General features: G+C 40.4%; 1 protein-coding gene across 1 annotated transcript in view; it reads right to left on the bottom strand.

Annotated features, from left to right (window-relative positions):
• Nucleotides 1-541, bottom strand: part of sh2d3ca (SH2 domain containing 3Ca) — a 64,409-nt gene extending 63,868 nt beyond the window's left edge. Inside the window, exon 1 of the mRNA XM_080476686.1 lies at nucleotides 394-541. Coding sequence (XP_080332812.1) covers nucleotides 394-412 — 19 coding nt within the window. The 5' untranslated portion in view covers nucleotides 413-541. The remainder of the gene's footprint in view (nucleotides 1-393) is intronic.
• Nucleotides 542-21,563: the final 21,022 nt, after the last annotated feature.

The following is a 21,563-nucleotide window of genomic DNA, read 5'->3' as shown; positions in this document are numbered from 1 at the left end:
CTATGCCAAAAGCATTTGAGCTTGTGATGACAAATAGACATATAATAGTCATGTATTCAATACAAAAGAGCAGCTCGGTGTTTGCACAATTGTCCCACTTGACTGTTGGTTTGTCAGTCAGACATCAGCATTTTGTTATCAGAAGTTTGACTTTGTATTTCTTACAACAACAAAATAAAATAACATCCTCAATACACAGTGTTTATGAAAACAAGCTATGAAATACAGGTGATTGACCTGAGAAAAAAAACACTGAAAGCCAATTTGTGTCCTTTTGATGTTCACAAGCTGCATGTTACCATTATTACAAAAACAATGCACCCAGGTTTATTGTAAAGTTGCACAAAGCGCTGCGGTTCTACACACACAATCCTTCCTGCACAAGTTGCTCACCTAGTTTCCGCAGGCTCATGTTGTGGCTCAGTTGAAGCTGGGGAATCAATTGATCATCTGAGATAAGGTTGCAGTCTCACTAAGAACAGTCAGTGAGTGAGGAAAACCTCATAGAGCATAGGCTATAGTTCCTCTGTCGTGGTGAGATATTGCTCATACTTTGAAGCTGAGAAACTGAACACAGCTGAAACCAGGGCAGGGCCGACCTCGCACTTCCTGTGTGAGGCTGAGCGCACTGATGGTGATAGGAAATGAAAAGCCAAGACGACTTGAAAAGGGTTGAAAGGGTAATATACAAACATGAATATATGAATCATGTAAGGCGGCGACATAATCTACTGAAATGGTTGAGTGGAAACAAATAGAGCTGAAAATATCTGGTAAAATTCTGAGTTGAAGCATTTTATGTCAATTCAATAGCAAAAAGGAATTTTATTTCTGGTTATCATTTATTATCTACATGAGACTTACAGCCCTTTCTGCTGCAGTTCTGTACTCTAAAGTTAATGTTTGATAATTCATTGATAATCTCTCGCAGTGGAGCAGCACTCTCTTACTACAGTGTTTTAAGTACACATGGACAGGAATTATTAGAACTGGCTGTTTCTTTGACAACAGCCACTTGTGACCCATAGGTAGGTTGACTAATAATAGGTCAGGCACAACCTCCCATAAAGGTTGAGTCTCGGAAGTGTAAAGGTGAGAAGGGGTTCGGTTGTCTCTACAAAGAGAGAATCTCAATTATGTCGAATGGTACGGACTAACTAACTCTCTATTGGCAAAGTAGAGAAAAGTAAAGTATTAGTGTACATATAGCATGAGCGACTTCAGCATCTGTGAAGACTCAAATATTGTTTACATATGTAGAGCTGAATATTTACGGGTTCAAACTAATCTTTTGCAAGGCCACGCCACAAATCGCTTGTATTATGGTAGACACCATTCAGATTCCTTTTCACCAGGTTGTTGGGATTAGAACTATGTTGGGGTTTGTTTTTTTTGTTTTGTTTTTTTACTTAAATTAAGATAAAATCCACTGAATGTGATGAAAGACCAGACATGACATGGTCTCAAATGATAATAAACTAACCAACAAACCAAAACAATTTAGGTTTATAATACCATATTAAGCCCCATGATGGCGTTTTGAGTTAATTCAGAGGTCATCAACTATTTTGAGAGAAAAACATGTGGCATTATTCACATCCATGGACAATTTAGAGTCACTAAATAGCCTCAATGCACGTTTTTAGACTGTGAGAAGAAACCAGACCAACCGGATGCATACACAGGAAGAACGTGCTTAAATGAGACCACAACTGAGGACGAGACCACCCTGTGCTTGCCACTGTTACACTGTGCAAACCATGCAGAACCTAGTGTTCATACATATAATACATTTAACATGTTGTCTTCCATTGTATACTGAAGTCTAGTTCTTATATTCATACAATTTACAGTTCATAACTTATTAAAGAAACATATCAATAAATAATGGCTACTGTAGTATAATGCCACATTTTTCACATGTAGTTTGGTCCTTTAAATCAAGTGAGTGCCTTGTGTCTCTATGCTTCAGATTCAAATACTGTATAAGTCTGGTGTATCAGAACAGCATGGAAAGTGCACTTCACCGCGGTGCTTTTTTATGTAGTTTATTTTGAGCAAAAAAAAAAAAAAAAAAAACTGTTTCACCTTCCTGTCAACACTTGACCACAACAATAACCACCAACATCTGAAACTGCAGCCAGTGCAGCCAACATTTACTCACTGTGAACTCGGTTTACCAAAAGCAGATAGCAGATTATCACCTGTCTTCTCAGGATTGCACACTGGATGGCACCATATGCCCCTGCACACTCTAGTCCCCTCAATGTTTTCACATGAGGTCACTTGGACAATTTAGAGCTTTGAATTATGATTGATTTCCTCGAATAAAACTTTGTTTTGCAGTGTCTAATGAAAGACGTTCGTTGTGGTAATTTTTTGTTGTGTTGGTTGTCTGTTGACTGACCTTGCAAGTTGGAGGGAATCCTGATTTTGTCACAACGTTCCTGTATAATGGCCTTGTGTTCTCATCACTGTGCATAATTTACATAATTGGTTCATGTATGGAAGTGACCCCCCGTTTGGGTTTTCTCTGGGTATAACATCGGTGTTTGTTGTTGTTACACTAATAACATTAGTCCATGACTGGACGATATTCAATTTGTTCTCATGATGATATAACATTTTCATATTCCAGCCAACAAAAAGAAGATGTTTTTGACTCCATACAATTGATTGTCAACACAACATTTGTTCATAAACTGTTCATCTAACTTTTAAACTTTCTGAATAAACAAAAACAAACTTAGGAGAAACATGACAGCGATGAGAGAGAACTGTCCTTTACAAGCCTTCATTGAGAGACAAACACCAGGAGGGGGCAACATCAATCCATCTAGAGATGAGTCGCACTCATTTCACACACTCGTACAGAAATACACTCTCCTAATTTTACACAACAAATGATGAGTCATTGAGTGCTGTAAAATCACCACATAACCTCACTCCTCTCTCTCTCTCTCTCTCTCTCTCTCTCTCTCTCTCTCTCTCTCTCTCTCTCTCTCTCTCTCTCTCTCCCCTATGTGAAGGAGCCAGGCTTCCTGCTCTCACTTCCAAGAGTTCCCGGCTGCTGGCAGGAGAATGCTGGGAATATCCGGAGAGGAAGGGGAACTGACATCACAGCGGTGACCTCCCGTACCAGGACAGATCCCTGGTACTGCTGCCTGTATGAGGGCCACCAAACAAGCACAAACTCACATGTAATCAGATTTACAGTACATCAGTAAATAAATAAATACATGTCCCCTTTGGGATTCTTAACGTATTTCTAAAAGCAGATGAACAGAGAGAAAGTGATCAAATCTGTTGTGTAAAAATCTTTCGAAGATGCCTATCACCTATTTGACCTGAAGGCTTCCAGCACAGCTTCTCTGGTTCTTCGCTTTTATTAAGACTTTTCTGAAGAGCATCAGCCTGTTACTTTATGAGAAGACATCCCTCCATCCATCTTCTGTATAAACTTTACAATTGTAGGATGCTGTGGCCACTCCCAGATGGCTACACCTTATACGACCAATCCATCACAGGCCAAACACAAGGAGTCCGACAGTCAAACACTCACATTAAACACCTACAAGTCATTTTAGAGTCACCAATCAATCTCTGGACTGTTTCTAGTGTGGGAGGAAATGCACACCCAGAGGCCTCCGAGCCCAAACCAGCACTGGCCCTGGGTCCTTCTCTCTGTGAGGTGAACATGTTAACCACTACACCACTGTGACAGCTCTATTAATTCTGATTAGAACGCACATGTTGAGTCTCAAATAAATTACAACTCAACTAATGGTCGCCATAATCCCAACCAGGGGTTGTGAGCACTATGGTGGACACTCCAGATATTTCATGGAAGCCTTTTCTACTCTGCGGTTGTCAAAATAGATCTGAACGTGTTAAAGGAAACCATAATAAGACGCTATATAAAACCAAGATCAGACACGGAAAGCCTCCATTGTGTTTATCGTGAAGGTTCCTGCTTTTGTTTTGTAGGTGTGAGTGGATGTTTCCACCAGTGTTTGCCTTCACTGTAATGTTTTTTTGCAAATCAGCGCCTGAAGAGGGGTTTGCCCGCCTTTTTTTTCAGTTTCTGGTTAGGCACCAGGTAGAAAAACAAGGACGGGGAACAACTGCTTCAAAGCCATTTTTCCTGCAAAGCAAAGATCCCATAGGATTTTCTTTTTAGTTTTTCTTTGTTAATAAGTTAAAAAGAATTGTATTGAGTGAGACGCTTACCTTGAAACTGCACATAAGTATTTGGTCAGGTTTGAGGTTTTTGTTACTGTTAGCTTACGTTTGTTAATAATGCACATTTTCCAAACCCTTACAGGTTTTACATGAAAAGTAACACAGGAATAATTGATAAAATACAATACACTTTACTCTGATACTTGGTTTACTGTCGTCTCCAAGGAAATGGAGGTGTCAGAACTATCATACAGGAAACAGACATATGTGAAGATATGGTCTGTAGAAGTGGCACTTACTGAGTTTGGGGTGTGTTATAGACTTTACATTCTTGAGGAGTGAAGACGAGAAAACTTTATATACAAAACATTCACTTGCACAAACAGACGAGCAGAAGGACACACATGCAGCCGACGCAGAATGCATAAATACATGAAGTGTGTGTTATACAGAGGAAAACGTGATCATCAGTGAGAGCAGGGAAATGGGTAAGTGTGTTTGGAAGACCCGTTATTTCAGAACATGACAAAGGATGAAGGGATTCTCTGGTCAGCAAGCTGCTGCTGCTGCCGCTGCTGCCTCCACTGTCTATTGTCCTGCGAACAGAGGACCCCTGCCTCCACACAACAACACACACTTCAGAGGACACCACACTGATCTCCATTCATCTCTTGGAGATGTGTCATCACCACAACCAGCACTTGCCTAATCCCGACCCACATGTGATACCTCATGACTTTCTTTACTTCAAGTTCAAATCTGACCACGGAGCCGGCCAACTGGCGGCCGCAAAACATTTAAAGACCCTCTTCTGCCCCCTCCTCTGAACCCCAGCTGTGTCATCTGAGTGTTTTCAGCCCGTCTGAGATCCAACAGATGGTTGTCCAAGAAAGCAGAATTGGGAAGTTTAGGTCTGAAAAGAAGGCTGAAAGATTAGACTTTGTCCAAATACTGCTCAAGTAGAATAAATATGGGAAATCCAGGCAAGAACACAACGCCACCGCTCAAAACAACCCCATACAATTTCTAACGGAACATTAAATGATTACAACAATTACTCTCTTCAGGTCAGACAGTATGTTTCCTTCCTCAAAGAGTTTTATCTTCAAAAAAGAACTTTAAATTCTTTCTCTTGAACGAGGAAAAAAAAAGTTAACCTTTTACACCCAGCAGAAAAAAGGTCAGGAAAATGTATTTGTTAAATTAGAAGTAAAGTTTTTTTTTAAACCGATCCGGAGTCTCTAACATGGACTCAGACTCCTTAAAAAAGAAGAATTTTAAAACCACAACTCCTCAAAACTAAACATAAGACCAAGACTCTTTAAAATAGAAACAGATTTGAAACAAATTTTTTTTAGACCTGACCTGTAAGTTACCCTTCAAAACATCTGGACTTGGGTTCTCACATTCAGACCTGGACTTCTAAGAGTAGAAATTTTACATTTAAACAACTGGAACAAACCTGGATTTATAAAACTAAACCTGGTTTCTTTCAAAGAGACCTTTTAAAACTCTTTTTACTTGACCTCTTTTAACTTTATTGTTCATACGTCTGTCAATTTTGAATTTAAACTTTAGCTTCTAAATGTTCTTTTGTTTTTTTTTTCCAGAAGCCCAAAGCGAACACATTCCAGTTATTCTTTAACACTTTGTACACATTTTAGAGAAGAGCTTAAAATGCAAGCTACTACAGGTAAACAAGCATTTGTGTTAACATGTACTGTATATTTATGTTGTGATCATTTCAGTTAACTTTGTCTTAGCTGAAATTCAGTTTATTTATGCAGCACCATCGAGGCACGAGCCAATTCATCATACTCAAAACTTAAAAAAGAAACACAGAAAGGAACAGTTAAATTACATTCCAGATCATTAAAAACAAGCAGTTCGCTATTCGAAAAAAGGTGACAAGTTGTGTTTCACCGGCATCCCAGTTAATTTATCTGTAAAACTATGAATTTTATATTACAGTTTCAGTTAACCTCGTAATCATGCTGTGCTCACAATAAATACAAAGGTTGTCTTTAAAACATCTACATTGTGAAGTTTTGTTATTTTTTTGCTGTGTTTTTTTTTTTTTGCGAGAAGTAGAATTAAGAAAATATATATTATTTACTTATTCATTTCATATTCTAGTTTTGTGTTAAATACGCATGGCCATCGAACAAGTCTTTTTTTCCAAAATAGTGTACTATTAAATATAAACTTGAAATGTGCGATGAGATGAGATGAGAGAAGTTTACCAACAAATCAATGGTGCTGGAATCTCAATCATCATTAAAATAGTCAGGATATCAGCAAATACTCGTCATCCAACTGGTGTCCATCCCCTCTGAAACAATGCTGCAGGTGTCCCCGGTGGTATTTACATGTCATCAAGTCTTTCTAAATGTGTAAATATCGTTCCTCCTCTGTAATTTGTTTCTCTTGTTGAAATCCCCACAAACTGAGTGACCAGTGCCCAACTGACCTCAACAATTCTCAGCACTCCACTGTCTCGCTGCACAGTGTGACGCTCTGGCCCATTCTGCTTTGATTGACCTTTCTCTGACACACACACACACACACACACACACACACACACACACACACACACACACACACACACACACACACACACACACACACGCACACAGGCACATGCACGCGCACAGAGCATATGACCACTCTGTGCACTCAGACAGGCAGACACAATAGGAGACCCAACACATTCCTTTCCCCAGGTGGCATAAAAGACGCAGCCGGATCAATGTCCTAATGGGCTCCAAACCAATGGCAGACGATTATTAACCCCCTGACCGGCGCAAGTCCCTCATTCGCCTTCCCAGACTATTGTGTGACCACTGGGTGTTGGTACATTGAGTAATGTGTGAAGCTTCTCTGTCATGTGGATCTGGATAAGTGCTGGACAACAGGTCTAACCCAGAGCGTGACATTGCCTTCACAAAAAAAGAAAAGAAAAAAGAAAAAAAAAACTGGACATGGACCAAAACGTTGGCGGGACTGTGATGAGTGTTCAAGCTGTACAACATCAATTACTGAGGTGTTGTCACAGGAGAAACTACAAGCGTCTGATTGCAGCCAGAGAAGAGATCCACCATCTGAAGAAATACACATGTCTCTCTGAGTGTCACAGTTTTCTTCCCATTCAACACAGCAACATCCCCAACAGGTCTCAAATTCAGCTGGAGCTTCATCAACCCCCAACTCTTCATTACTCAGTCTCCCCCAGGCTCGACGGCCGTGTGTGTGTGTGTGTGTGTGTGTGTGTGTGTGTGTGTGTGTGTGTGTGTGTGTGTGTGTGTGTGTGTGTGTGTGTGTGTGTGTGTGTGTGTGTGTGTGTGTGTGTGTGTGTGTGTGTGTGTGTGGAGGGCTGGTGGTGGGAGGACAATGGGCAGTAAGGGGACCAGTTGAATAGGACCATTGAGCCTGCTCAGCCAAACAGAAAATCATCTCCATCTCACTTCAAAACCCACAGTTTCACTCTGTACAAGCAGGCCTTTATTCTCCATAATTACTCCCTGATACACATGTATACACACTTGCGTGCACACACACACACACACACACACACACACACACACACACACACACACACACACACACACACACACACACACACACACACACACACACACGGATATATTAACACATACATATATTTATTGAAGCTAAATCCGCCATATTTAATTGATGTATTAATACTGACTCTGGCATGTTTAGTTAAAAGAGTGAAAGTTTTACCTGTAATTATTTAGTCAACAGATTACATACATACAGCAGCCCAATGAATACCTGGTCTTAAATGCATTATGTATTAAATGCAGTGTGTATATTTCTCACTATGGAATGGATATGTGTATATATTCAGAAAAAACTGCCTAGTTTTAGAGCAAAGCAAGTTGCAAGAAGGACATTTTGGGATACATAAAGTTAATACAAAACTTTTTTTGTGACATTTTCTGTTTTTAATTAACTCATTTATTCATTCATCCATTTATTGATTGATTTAAAAATACATTAAAATATGTATTGTTTCCACATTTGCTCATAAATCTTTTTTACTATCAGTAATAATATCAAAATTACAGTCTTTTTTTGTCAATCAGACAAAATATACAGTCATTATAACAGCTATGATCTCTGAATCCCATTCTCCCTTTTTGTCATGATTTCATACATGAATGAAGCAATTACGTGAGGAAAATAATCAGCAAATTGATTAATAGTAAAATATTGCAAGTTGCAGCCACAAGTGTATTAAATACATAATTATAATCATATAAACAAATGACCTCAATGTTATCTACACCTCCCATGGGGAGCATAGGGTTTGGATATATATATAGTAGTGGCAATGTATTTGATTGACGCTGAGACAGTGTCCTCACAACATGACTGTCGCAGGTTGAAGTTTGCATGTTCTCTGTGCGGGTTTGGATTTGGTCAAGGCACCCCTGTTTCTTGCCTCGGTCCAAAAACATAGTTTTCAGGTTAAGTGAGGTGTCTAAATTGCCTGTGTGACTGTGTGTCGTCCTTTGTTGGACTGGACTTCCAAGCTGTAAAGTGCCTTTGTCCCTAACCAGCTAGGACCCTCTTGAAGCCCCCTACAAGCATCTACATTGATTAAACTAGTACAGAAGATAGATGGATGTATTTGACTCCACTTGTTGCCTCTGTCTTTTAACCCGCAAGTTATTTTTCAATAATTAAACAGGATTTTTTTTGCGAAAGCTTGTTTAAACAGTTGACTTTGATATCAGCATCATACCTTTTGTCATTTTGATCATTTGTCTAATGATATTACGGTGTATTAAAATTTAGAAGCATTAATCCACCGTGCAGATGCCCACACTGTGCTTTCCCACTCACTGAATCTACCCTCCATCTGGATGGCTTGAATGTAGGATGTGCACCCGGTCACCTTCAAGAGAAACAATTCAGCCAGTGCGTCCAGAGATTAATCTCCAAAGCCATCCAAGCCTCATTTTCTTTGCTGTAATAGAAAAAAATTGCCGCAACAGCTGTGTCACAATATGTGTTAACAACCTAATTCACTGTAAGCCCTTTAACAAGAGGTATTATCGTAAGCAGCCTGTCAGACAAAGGGAGCGGGGCTCCACAGAGAAAGTGCTGTCACAGAGTGCGGTATCACCGTCACTTTTTGTCAATGTTACACTGAGCCATTTAAACTCCACCGAGCTCGTTAGCCTAGATCCAGCCCTTCGGCCAGCCTGCTCATTGTGCGCCCAGCACACTGAATCATTGTGTGGGAGGATAATCCATACAGGGCAACTGTACGACTCTGTCATGCAGCACATGAGGAACGCAGCGTTGAGATGTGAACGGATCAGGGGCTTCATTTATTACATTTGAAGTATGTTCATCTATCTATCTATCTATCTATCTATCTATCTATCTATCTATCTATCTATCTATCTATCTATCTATCTATCTATCTATCTATCTATCTATCTATCTATCTATCCATCTAACTCTCTCTGTTATGAACTCACATTGGCAATACACACAGTTACCTTCTACTTAAGCGAAGCTACTTTCTTTTTTTTTGTCTTCATGCTTCTTCAAAACAACGAGGACTTGAATATCTTACCTCTTGCAATCCTGATGAATTATCATGTTTAAAGCTTGCTCTGCAATATTTTCACCTCCTGATATTCTTTTCTTCAAAAGGGACTTATATATGGTCAATGTAGTGTTACCACAGTAAGTTCAAGGTGGCAGTAATTTGATGTTTTTTGATTGTTTTGCTGCCATGTCAACTCAAATGTATTGGTTTTCTTAGTTTACAAATGCTCTTGAGTTTTTATGACCTAGAATGTGTCGAGTTTAAAAACGAAAATGTCCAGATTAAATAAACAAGATCAGAATATTTTTTCAGCCTTATCGACAAACCAAATTCTCCTGTGTGTCTTAAATTCTGTCTTTCTCCACACTGCAGTTCCAAGTGGCTGGAGACCATGACAGTCAACTGTAGGGTGAAGTAAATGCACCCTGGACAAGTACGGTCTATGACAGAGGCAACGCAGAAACACTGGAAGGTGTAGCACAGGATGTAGCTACACATTGTGTGATTTTCACTCAGATGAAAGATAAGCAATGTGGTGATAATATTTGTTTTTTGTTTGTTTTTTCAATCCGTGGTATAATAACAGCCTTTGCAGCAGGTTTGGGTCGCAGATGTTTGACTATAGATAGCACGAAAATGATTTTGGGGAATTTTACAACAGACTACAACTCACAGTGGCACTGCTGTTGACAGCTACAGTTACTAAAAACCAAGAGAAATGCAGCAGAAAATGAGGTGATGATCAATCAACATCAGTGCTGCGCCAAAACAATAGATTGCAGATTCTCAATCAGCTACAATTCTGGACCATGACTAACTCTTACATCTAATTTCATGCCAAACATTTTCCACACGCTTCAACGTCACAAAAACAATGACTCCATTAACTTTGTTTATCTATTTATTGGAGGCACCCTTGTGCATAGATGACAGGATGAAATTGTTATTCATGTGTACTGAAGTACGCTGTCGTGGTCGTAGTTTCTGAAATCCATGTTGGACAGTGTAGCAGCTCATAAACATATCAGACTGATGAATCACACAGTCTGTAAGAGCCTTGAGGCTGCGAGGATGAAGGACCCATACCAGGGATGGCGACCTAAATTGAAGACAATGATAATCTAAAGTGGAACAGAAATTTCTCTACATGGTGAGCCAAAGCCAAGGTCTGAATCAATCAATGATCACCAGGCCTGAAATGAGGAGGTCCCGACACTGGTAACACAACAGGAACTAAACAAATAGACCATCAAAAAGAGGCTGAGACGTTTATGCCCACATAAAGAGTAAGGGCTTGATGAGGTTCATAACTTGGCGAGAAATAAAAGTACCAAAAGGATTACAAGACCTAAAAGTAATACATGAAACACTGAAACACAAGGATCATTTAGCCATTAAGACTCTAAACAAATTGAAACACCACAACAGGATCAAACCACATATTCATCACTATGCATCTTTGATTCTCTGCAGAAGAAACTGAAATACTTATTTTCTGAAAATGAAACATATTATAGCAGGCAGATTGCAAATATAAACTATGTTGTTTATTTTATATTGAGGGTTACAAATATGTTAGTATTGTCTCCAGCTTACAGTTTCCTCTATCTGATCGTCTTCCCTGGTCAGAGTCTTGACCTTGAGTTCTTGGGACTCGGGTGTGAATTCAAGTTGCACCAAGAAGGTCATTCTGGTTAAAATCGAGCGAAATCTATGGGTGCGAGTGTCAATGACCTGCTGTGGCAACTCACAGTAGAGTCCCAATCGGAAAGATTAAAAAAGATTTCAGATTTTTACTGAAAACAGCAGATCAACTGCCTTAAGGTTGAACATAATACACAGAAGTGAAAGTGCACAGAATACTATCCCGACATCAGAGAGGAGTTTCACCTGCAAGTTCATCACATAAGTCAGTACCACATGTGTAACCACTTGACCACAATCATTTGTTTGAAAATAAAAAAGTGTAAAGAAGAGAGGAAGAGCAGAACATGAAGTATCTTTTTGTAGAGGGTACACACTGTTCTGTATTCAATCAAATATACTTTTTATTGCATTTTTTTTTTTTTCAGTTTTGCACAACACTGGGGTGCAGAATGTGTGTGACAGAGGCGAGGGGAAGGCTTGATTGGTGGAGTGGTGGTGGTGGTGGGTGGGGGGGTTAGATTGAAGCTCCATATGGGCAATCCACCCCTTGTATGCCCCCACCCTCCCACCCTCCCCCTGCAAACAGGCAGATGTCAAATAGGACGTGCCTCCCTGATGGGGCACAGGGTCACACTGCACAGGGGCAAATAACAGAACAGGAGGGACAGAGAGCGAGAGAAAGAGAGAAAGAGAAATGCCTTCCTGCCAACACCCCCCACCCCAACCTCCAACCACCCGGTCCCCTCCACACTCACCCCCACCCCCGCCCCCCAAAACACAGCAAAAGGAGATGTGTACACATGCTGCAAGGGGGAAAAAGCTGCTGACACAAACATGCCAACACACAACCACACTGCATAACATTACATTCACTCACGTGCAGATAAAATCCTACTTTTCTCAAGTTTGCTTAAATGAAGAAAAAAATGTGATAATGTGTCTATTGTTTGTACATTTATATCATTTTTCTCTGATTGTAAGGCTTTTCTTAATTGGAAAAAAAAATGGAGACATAAATGTTGTAGTGCGAGATGTCGGTCATTTCAGTATTAGTGTCAACCCCAGTGATGTAAAAGTAGAACACTAAAAATGTGGCATCAGTTAAAGTAGAACTCATCTGGAAAGTCATATTCGATCATTTTCAATAAGCTCTATCATGTTATTGCTGGTTAGTTAGTTCTGCTTTGTGGTTTTTGTCAATAAGTCAATGGAACAGTTCTTGTTTGTAAGAGATCAATGAAGATCGTTGTTGTGTCAACATTTTATTTTCCTGTCGTAACATCAACAAAGTTAAGTTGATTAGCTGTAATAAATTAATTAATTAATTAATTAAGATTTGCAGCTGCAGATGAAAAAAAACGACAAAACACCAATAACGAAACCGAAAAGTTTAACTAAGGCCCCCTGAAATATAGCAAAGTCAGCATTTATGGCATGAGCGTTGGGTATTGCCAGTGATTGCACTTTGCAAATTGAAAACTGGGAACTGGGCAACAAATGTGTCTTTTTACAAAGAGCAAGAATTGTTTTGTGTTTGTTCGTGCAAAGGAAGCGGGTCTATAATGTGCAATCTGACAGTGAAGGAAAAAACAACTAGACTAAAGACAGGTGTGTGTGTGTGTGTGTGTGTGTGTGTGTGTGTGTGTGTGTGTGTGTGTGTGTGTGTGTGTGTGTGTGTGTGTGTGTGTGTGTGTGTGTAGGTATGGGCTGCAGTCCTAAACAAAGCACGGGAAAGGAGGTGCACACACACACACACACACACACACACACACACACACACACACACACACACACACACACACACACACACACACACACACAGGCTGCTCTGTGTGTATCGAGCACTGAATGGTTACGCCCGCAGGGCAGGAGTGAGGTTACTTTACATACTGCACTTACAGCTCCCTTTACCACTGGGGTATAAAATGGATTTGAATGAGAAAGAGGGGAACAGAGGGGTGGAGGGAGGGGGGAGTGGGGGGAGGAGGAGGAGGAGGTACGGGGGACTCCCTTTGTATAACAGGAGGTCTGCTGCTGCTCTGGCATGGCTATGGAGATGGAGGAGCGGGGTCACTCTCCCTGCTCTCCCTCCCTCTGTCCTTTTACTATAGGCTGCCTGCTCTGTCTCTCCTCCTCATCCCTCCTTCCCTCCCCTCTCTCCATCCATCCCTTCCTCCCCATTAGCATAGCAGCTGCCTGATACAGGGCGTAGGGTGGAGAATGGCCAGGTTGCTGTGTGCATATGTGTGTGAGGGTGTTTTGCAGAGGGAGGGATGTTAGTGGAGTGAATAAGGGGGTGGGGGTCCAGTCAATGGCGGTCCGTCTGGCTGGTGAATAGCAGCTAAAGCAGGCCCCCGTGAGCGAGACAAAAGGAGCCAGGAGGGAGGGGACAGGGTCGGGGTGTGCGAGGGAGATGCAGGGAGGAGGGAGAGGGGTGGAAGAATGAGGCAGTGAATGGAGCGCCTTGTCACTGGAGCTATGGAAAGAAGCACAGAATGAACTGGAAGAATGAAAGAAAAGTTCAAAAAGGAGCGGAGGGCAAGGAAAAGACCAGCCTGACCACCTGTCTCTCTCTCTCTCTCTCTCTCTTTCTCACTCTTCTTTTACTCCCCTTCTTACTCATAGGCAGACTTTGGGGAGGGTGGTGTTTCGCTGGTCGTGTTTAGTGACAGACATGTTTTTGTTTTGAGAAAGAAAGTGCACTATCAGCAGGATTTAAAGCTCTCTGTCATCCAGCAGCATCGCTGACTCTGGACAGACTTGGCCAAGTGATGAGGTTCAAATGGAATCAGGCCGCAGTCTGTGGAATCATCCCAAATGCAACCAAATAAAGTGTGTAAAAAGAAGTTTTGAAGTGCTGGATTTACAGAAAATGTGCTGACAAGTCAGAAAATACAACTATGGACTGTGAGCCTGAACATTTTAAAAGTGAAATTCATTTCAGTTTATTTTAGATAAACAAGTTCAATATACAGTGGGTGTAGTTGAAAGATAAATCATGCAACTAATAAACTATGCCTATTGATTGAGATAACTTCTATATTGATATATTATCTTTGCCATTTCCATCATCATTTTTTCACTATCATCACCTTATTTTCTTAGCCAATGGCATCAATAGCTACAGATTCTTCCAAGCAAGAGTATCTCATATATATTAATAGATAAAATGTTGTTTTTTTTGGTTTCTATACCTTGGCTCATTTCCAAAAGTCACTTTTAAAAATGCTGTGTGATCCCCATCCCATATGAGGTTGAGTGACGTTCAACAAGTCAGATAATCTTTTCATGAAAACTTCAAATAAGACAGGATTTACAACTTTTATGTTCACATTTTCAAAAAGGATTCTGTCTTGTTTAGTGGTGAATGAAAACTACCACAACTTAGTGAAGTGTTCTTGTACTGATCACACACAAATGGTAATAAAGTATTTGAGTTTTGTCAGTTTATCATGTTAATGTTTTCAACCTGTGTGAGGTTTTGCATGTTTTCACTGCCCTTGTGTGGGTTTTCTCTCGGTACTCGAGTCGACTGCATGAGCCAAAATTCACGAGGATTAGTTGAACTGACGTCTCTGAATTCACTGTGGAGGTGTGTTGTTGTCTGTGTCAAACATGTGATGAACAGTTCAGGTTGTATTTTTCTTCCTTTTGCCTTGTACCAATGACATGGGATCCTGAGGGAGATAAGTCAGTATTGAAATGGATGCATTGATGTTTATGCAGGTGGAAACTCAGAAAGTTTCCCTTTTCATAGTTAAGAGTGTCACATGATAATTCTAACAGGCATTTAATCTGCTGATCATTGTCACAGATGAAGTGATGCTTGTGAGTACAATACTTTTTTCTTTTTTTTTTGTCATGTAGGCTACGCTAAATGGACTCTTCTTTTACGTCCATTTCGATATGGTGGGTCGATACAAGGTGCATTAATGAAGATTACTGTTTAGGTGAAGTTGCACGAATACCACTTTGTTGGGTTTGGTAAAAGTTATATTTTAAAAAAAAGAAAGAAAACACTGAACGATCACGCAGTCTCATTGAGAAGTTCAGAGTATATTTTCCAAACCTGATTGATCAGGACCTTCCCACCTCACACTTACAATGAATTCTGAGTAGTTTTCAGTGTTTCAGATTAAGTAGTAACCTGTTGGTAAACACGGGGCAGCTTTCAGGACCCTGGCTTTTTGTTTCCAATTGGCTTATGGCATGTTTTAATGTTTTTCAACCACTTCAGTGACAAACATAAAGTTCTTGCGTCGACCTGTCAAGTTACATTGTTCTTATGCATGAAAATGGAGCCAATTTCTTTTAACAAAGTGATGCACAAGAATAACTTTACAGGTCGATGATGTTGTCTGACTTGTAATGTTACGATGGAACTGGAACGCCTAACAGCCGGTAAAAAAGAATTCAGAGCAGTGGGACAACTGGAATGCAGCATCAGTTTGGTTTGGTCAGAATTTTAAGGCAACAAATCATTTTAAGTTGAGCTAACAGTTTCCTCCCAAAGTCAATGAGTCAATTAAACAGTATTCTTTACTCTAAAGGTTCTTGTAGGAAAGGTGGTAGCTTTCTTGAACTGCTACAAACAAAAAAGGTTGTTTCACTGTCATTTGCAGTGCAATCAACTGATGTAAATCCACCAATTAACAATTTTTGCAGGATTTTAAGACCTAATCATATGTAGCATACTTTACTTTTAGCCACTCAAATCTGGCTGGATATTAAAAAACAATTACCTGTAGAGCCATTTACTCACATGATATAAGTCATGTCATGCCGTTTTAACAACTTATCATCAACATCAATAAAAATCTGTTTGTTGGTATTAATACAATATAAAAACTTGTTGATCAAATGTAAATCAACCAACTTAGTTTGTTCACTTGTTATATGTCATCAAAAGATATTTATTATAAATCACAACCTGCAGCCATTCTGGCAAGGCCTGGCTTGTAGAAGAGATCATTTCATCTCGAGCAACTGCCTGGTAAAATAACGTTGTACAACAGTCGGGTTGCTTAAAGTTAAATATTATTACTCAGTAATCAAGTCAATACCAGCTCATTGTGAGAAAGATGGTGCAATCAAACCGCGTAACACTGAGCAAAAGTTGAATAGTCGCCGGTATAAAATTAGGACTTCACTGATGCGAAACCAGTTAAATAGCATTTTATACGTATCACAAGATATTCAGTTAATCTTGTGTGCCACAGATTGGGTGTAACCCTTCAAATGAGGGGTGCAAGCATGGGTATGAATATTTTATGAGGCTCCTAACAATGGCCTTTTGAATAGAGGTGGCAGATAGTCACACAGATGCACTTGATTGCAGCTGCTGTGACATCAACCCAGAAACAATATGGAACAGTGTCTCTCCTGTCTGTGGAATAAAACAAAACAACAACAAAAAAACACCCACAAACAATGCAAATACACACCACTAAGGGTTGTTCTGTTTTCCATTGTGGACTCTTCAACTTTCCCTTTAAATTGATGGAATTTCAATGTAGTCCTCGTCTGTTTTCCAGACTTGCTGCAATTCCCCAAACAAATATTCATCTTGTTTTCCTCCCACTGTCTTTTCTGCAAAATGTCTTGTGCCGTCTGGCTGACTACACGCAGTCTCCTCCATCCAAAGGCCAGACTGAGATGAGCAAGGAAAGCCAAAGCACATGAAGAACCTATTAGGGGGCCTAGCAGCCAGCAGCAACCCTGGGAGGCCAGCCAACTCAGTGTGTGAACAATGGGAACCCAGCTCAACAAAAACATCCTGCAGAAGTGAGAGGCTAGCAGGGAAAGAGAGAGGGGGGGGGGGGGGGGAGAGAGAGAGAGAGAGAGAGAGAGAGAGAGAGAGAGAGAGAGAGACACGGAGGAAAGTACAAGCCAGCAGCAGGCCAGATAACCCGCTTTGCCCGCCACGGTATCAAAACATAGAGGGGTTGGTGTTTGGAGGAGCGAACTTTCCCGGTGTTTGTATCCGACGAGAAAGCACATCAGACCGACGCAGTTAATCGTTGCTGAAAATTTGAGCTGAGGTCGACTACAGTTCAGCCGCAGCCCGGGAAACAGACCCTAACAGCTGCTGCAACGACAGCGGCAAACTTTCACTTGGCCAGTGAAAACCAGAAGTAAAGACACCATTTTTTTTCCTCTCCCATGAACCGTCTCAAACCACAACCGTTATTTCCATCACATCCGCAATCCACTTTTACTCAAACGCTCGCAACAGCGAGGAGTTGGTCGACACCCAGAAAATGTTGCGACACAAACAGGTCCGACGTGTAGAAAAATGCATTGTTGTGTGGCGGTTCCCACAGTCCCTCAGTACAGTCATGCAAAAGCAGTTGCGACTTTCTAAGAAACAGTGAATGTGAGTCAATTAAAGTTTTTTTTTTTGTTTTTTTTCACAGAAAAACAGGCACACGGGGAAACATGCACACCGATATATACATTCTAAGCAGTCCTGTGCGTACAGCAAATAAACACAGAAAATCCTCCAAGTTCAGTTGTCTCGTTTTCAAAGTATCACAATGGATTTCATGCAACATACGATCATGAGATGCGAGATGGAGAAACCCTTTAGGATCCGTTTTCTCGTTATTGCAACTTAAAACGAGCCCGTACACTCCTCGGTTCATCTTTCTTGTGAAGGGATTTTGTCTTCTATCAGGTGAAACTCATTGCATTTTATCAGTGTGAAGAAACTTAGGCTAAAGTTCCACACGCAGTAATCAATAATCACCTGCATCAGAACTGTAGTTTCTCCTTTTTCCCATACAGTGGAAATGAAGTGCTTGTCACCTTTGCAAACCATTTCCAGGACTTTTTCATGCCTCAATATAAAAGGTGAGAAGATCTTCAATTACATACGGTATCTTGTAGAGAAGGAGAAAGGTTACAAAAAACATAAAGCAAAATATAAAGACGTGCTTTGCTCATTTGAAACAAACTGGATTATTACAAACACACAATGATATTTTATATAAACAATCGCACTCTTCCAGGGACACATTATTGTGCAAAGTATTGGGAAGATTTGACATTTACATGATTTCCAAAACTCCAATAAAAAAATATCTTAGGAAAAAAACTGTGAAAAGTACTGATATGCAGTTTTCTCTCAAAATGCAAATTCAGAGACCGACGTGAGGACAGGCAGGACATGTTTGACATACCCAGTGCAAGCTTCGAAAACAAGTTTGTAAAAGGTTCTTAATTTGCTCATCTTGCCAAACCGTATTTGTCCGTGAGTGACAGACACTCGAGTGTCTGCTGAAAGCTCAGAGCGAGAGGTGGAAGCAGGCTGTGAGCAAAGAGCTGAATGGTTGCAGAGATCTGGGGTCTTAATCATTAGAACGAGAGCACAAGAGGAGAGTGTGTATTGGAACGGTTCCTTTGACCGTGTGTGTGTGTGTGTGTGTGTGTGTGTGTGTGTGTGTGTGTGTGTGTGTGTGTGTGTGTGTGTGTGTGTGTGTGTGTAACATAAAACCATCTCTCCCACAACACACACAGGGGAGGGGACCCTTCTTTAAACTGAGCCTACCCACAATGCACTGGGCTCCTTTATCCCGGCAGTGAAAGGATGAGGCCAGATAAATGACAAAAGGAGAGAATGGAGATCTGGGTTGGGCTCGGCTTGGGAGAGAGAGAGAGAGAGAGAGAGAGAGAGAGAGAGAGAGAGAGAGAGAGAGAGCGAGAGCAGGGTGGGGGTGTGATTCCCAAACCAACCTTTTTCTGTGAGAAAAGAGAGGAGGAGGGAGGGTGAGAAGGGCGTTGAGCCGGGCACAGACCACAACATTCTGCTTTGGAGGACGGAAAGATGAGGAAGAAATGTATGCGTTCACACAGACATTTTAGGTTTAATGATTTCTTTACTGGCTTGTACACAAACGTACAAAAATAATACAGCACTCATCTCCGCATGACATCACGTCATCATCACAGTGTTACAAATGTTCAAAAATAAAAGAATACAAAAAAATAAAAATAATAACATCCAAAAAATCAGACATGATGGAACATCTGCATCACTCATGAAAATTCAACCGTTTCCTCTCGCTTGAAATGAAGCAAGACCAGAAACACAAGTTGGCCCAAAGAAGTCAGCAATTTTTCCTTTCTTTTGCTCTTTTCTGTATTTTTCTTTTTCTTTTTTGTATTAGAAAAAAAAAAATCCTCTCATTTGTGTACACCAATCCGGCAGCTGGCTCCTTAGTCATAAATGTTATGACCCTGGTTAGCCAAATAACTGCACAAGCGTGCAATTTTTATTCTTGTCACAATGATCTTACCATCAAATGTATTATTCCCCTTAAAAAACAAAAACAGGAAGACAGCACTTCAGAAAAGAAAGTGCCCCAAGATATCATCATCATCATTGATATATATATCCATATGTATATATACATACACCCAATCACAGAGATACACGCGCCTTTGTTGAAAAACACCATGTTTTTTCCACAAAGTAATACACACATTAGGACTTTATCACCTGGAGCATATATTTATACAATAGTATTTTGTTGTGTTTGTTTTTTTTTTTCTATTCAGAAAAAATTAAAATGTTGACACATAAAAGCCAACTTTTCAACGACAGTCATCAGTGCAATATTCAAAAAAAAATAAAATAAAAAAAATAATCAAGTTTAAGACAAGCGATGCATATTTCATTTGTTGCCTGATACCAATCTATGAAGTGTGGAGCTATTGTATAGGTAATTGTTGTTTTGTTTTCCAGGTTGCACTATGGGAAGTTGTTTTTTTTTTCAGTCAGGATGACTGCTCTAACACAGTGGCACAGGCCTCACGAGAAGCACGCACATACACACATTAAAAACGCGCGCGCACACACACAGACACACATTTTCTCAACAGCTTCTCGTGAAGTGAGCCAGTGCTGCTGCGAAGCTTCTACACAAGCCTGTTGGCCGTTTGAGCAGTAGGCTTAAAAACAATATGTAAAAGCAAACAAAAACATCAACATTAACAAGAAAAGAAACATACAAGCAGCATTGTTACAAATGTTAGGGTTGCCACGACGTTCGAAATGCAGCAGGCAAGTTTCTAAAAACCAATTTTTCCTTTTCTGTGACATCCTGCAATAGTCATGCTTTTTTTTTTTCTCTGAAGTCTTCATTGTCCAACAGTATTAGGGTCCTGCTCAGTAGTAGTAACTATTCCAAAGCCTTGGCTCCTGCAGTTACCCCGTGCGAACACTGGGGGCGCACAAGGCTTGGTGTTTTGTGCAATAAAACTCCCTGCATTTATAAGTCATGCGATACAATTCCACTTTTTTGTATGAGTGAAACAAATAGAAAACAAAGATACAGGCTGAGAAAGAGAAGGGGATTGTGGAGGGGGGGTGGGGGTACGTTTACAGGGGGAAACATGCAACAATGGCAGTATGTGTGTGGAGAAAAAAAAGAAAGAAAGACTGAGAGAGAACCACAGAGACTCCCCTTGCAGAAATGATGCTTTGATGCTTTGATGCTTTGCTTGTCAGCACTGGTTTGGTTGTAGTGTAAATTAAAAAAAAAATTTAAAAATCAAAACAAAATAACAAAACAATCCCGACCGAGGATGCAGGAAAAAGGTTTGTCGTTGCATCTTCTGTACTGAAGTCCATGTGGCTTTACATAGCAGAAAACATCACAGGACAAACTGTGAATCTCTTCAGACTCAGGAGTGGTGAGAAAGCAGAGACAACTTGAGAATACTTTACAGTCGAGGTAGCTGGGAAAAGGCAACCAAACAAAGTCATTTTCTTTTTTTAATTGGAGGAGAAAGTCCTCTTGAGGGTCATCAGGCCATAAGAAAGTGAGAGACAGAGAGAGGGTATCTAGGACTGTGGGGGAGGAGGAAGGTGGTGGTGGGGTGGCAGGTCTACCGCCACATGGGACAGGTTACACTAAAAGATTCTGAAGCAGCTTGAGTCACCCATGATATTCTCACACAGACTTTTTTCAACTTTAAAGAAGAACCACAACATATTCAAAATGCATCTTCTCAATGTACCTTCATAAATAGAAAAAAAAACCCAGCCTGCTTTCACAGTGATGACTAGGATGTTAATAAAATACTGAAAGGAGATTATAAAGTGAATTCCAAAATGCGATTTGTATTTTTTTTTTTTTTT

Source organism: Lipophrys pholis (genome assembly GCF_963383615.2).
Source record: "Lipophrys pholis genome assembly, chromosome: 12".
Taxonomy (NCBI): domain Eukaryota; kingdom Metazoa; phylum Chordata; class Actinopteri; order Blenniiformes; family Blenniidae; genus Lipophrys; species Lipophrys pholis.
The sequence above is the reverse complement of the archived record's forward strand: the minus strand, read 5'-3'. Positions and strand labels throughout refer to the sequence as shown.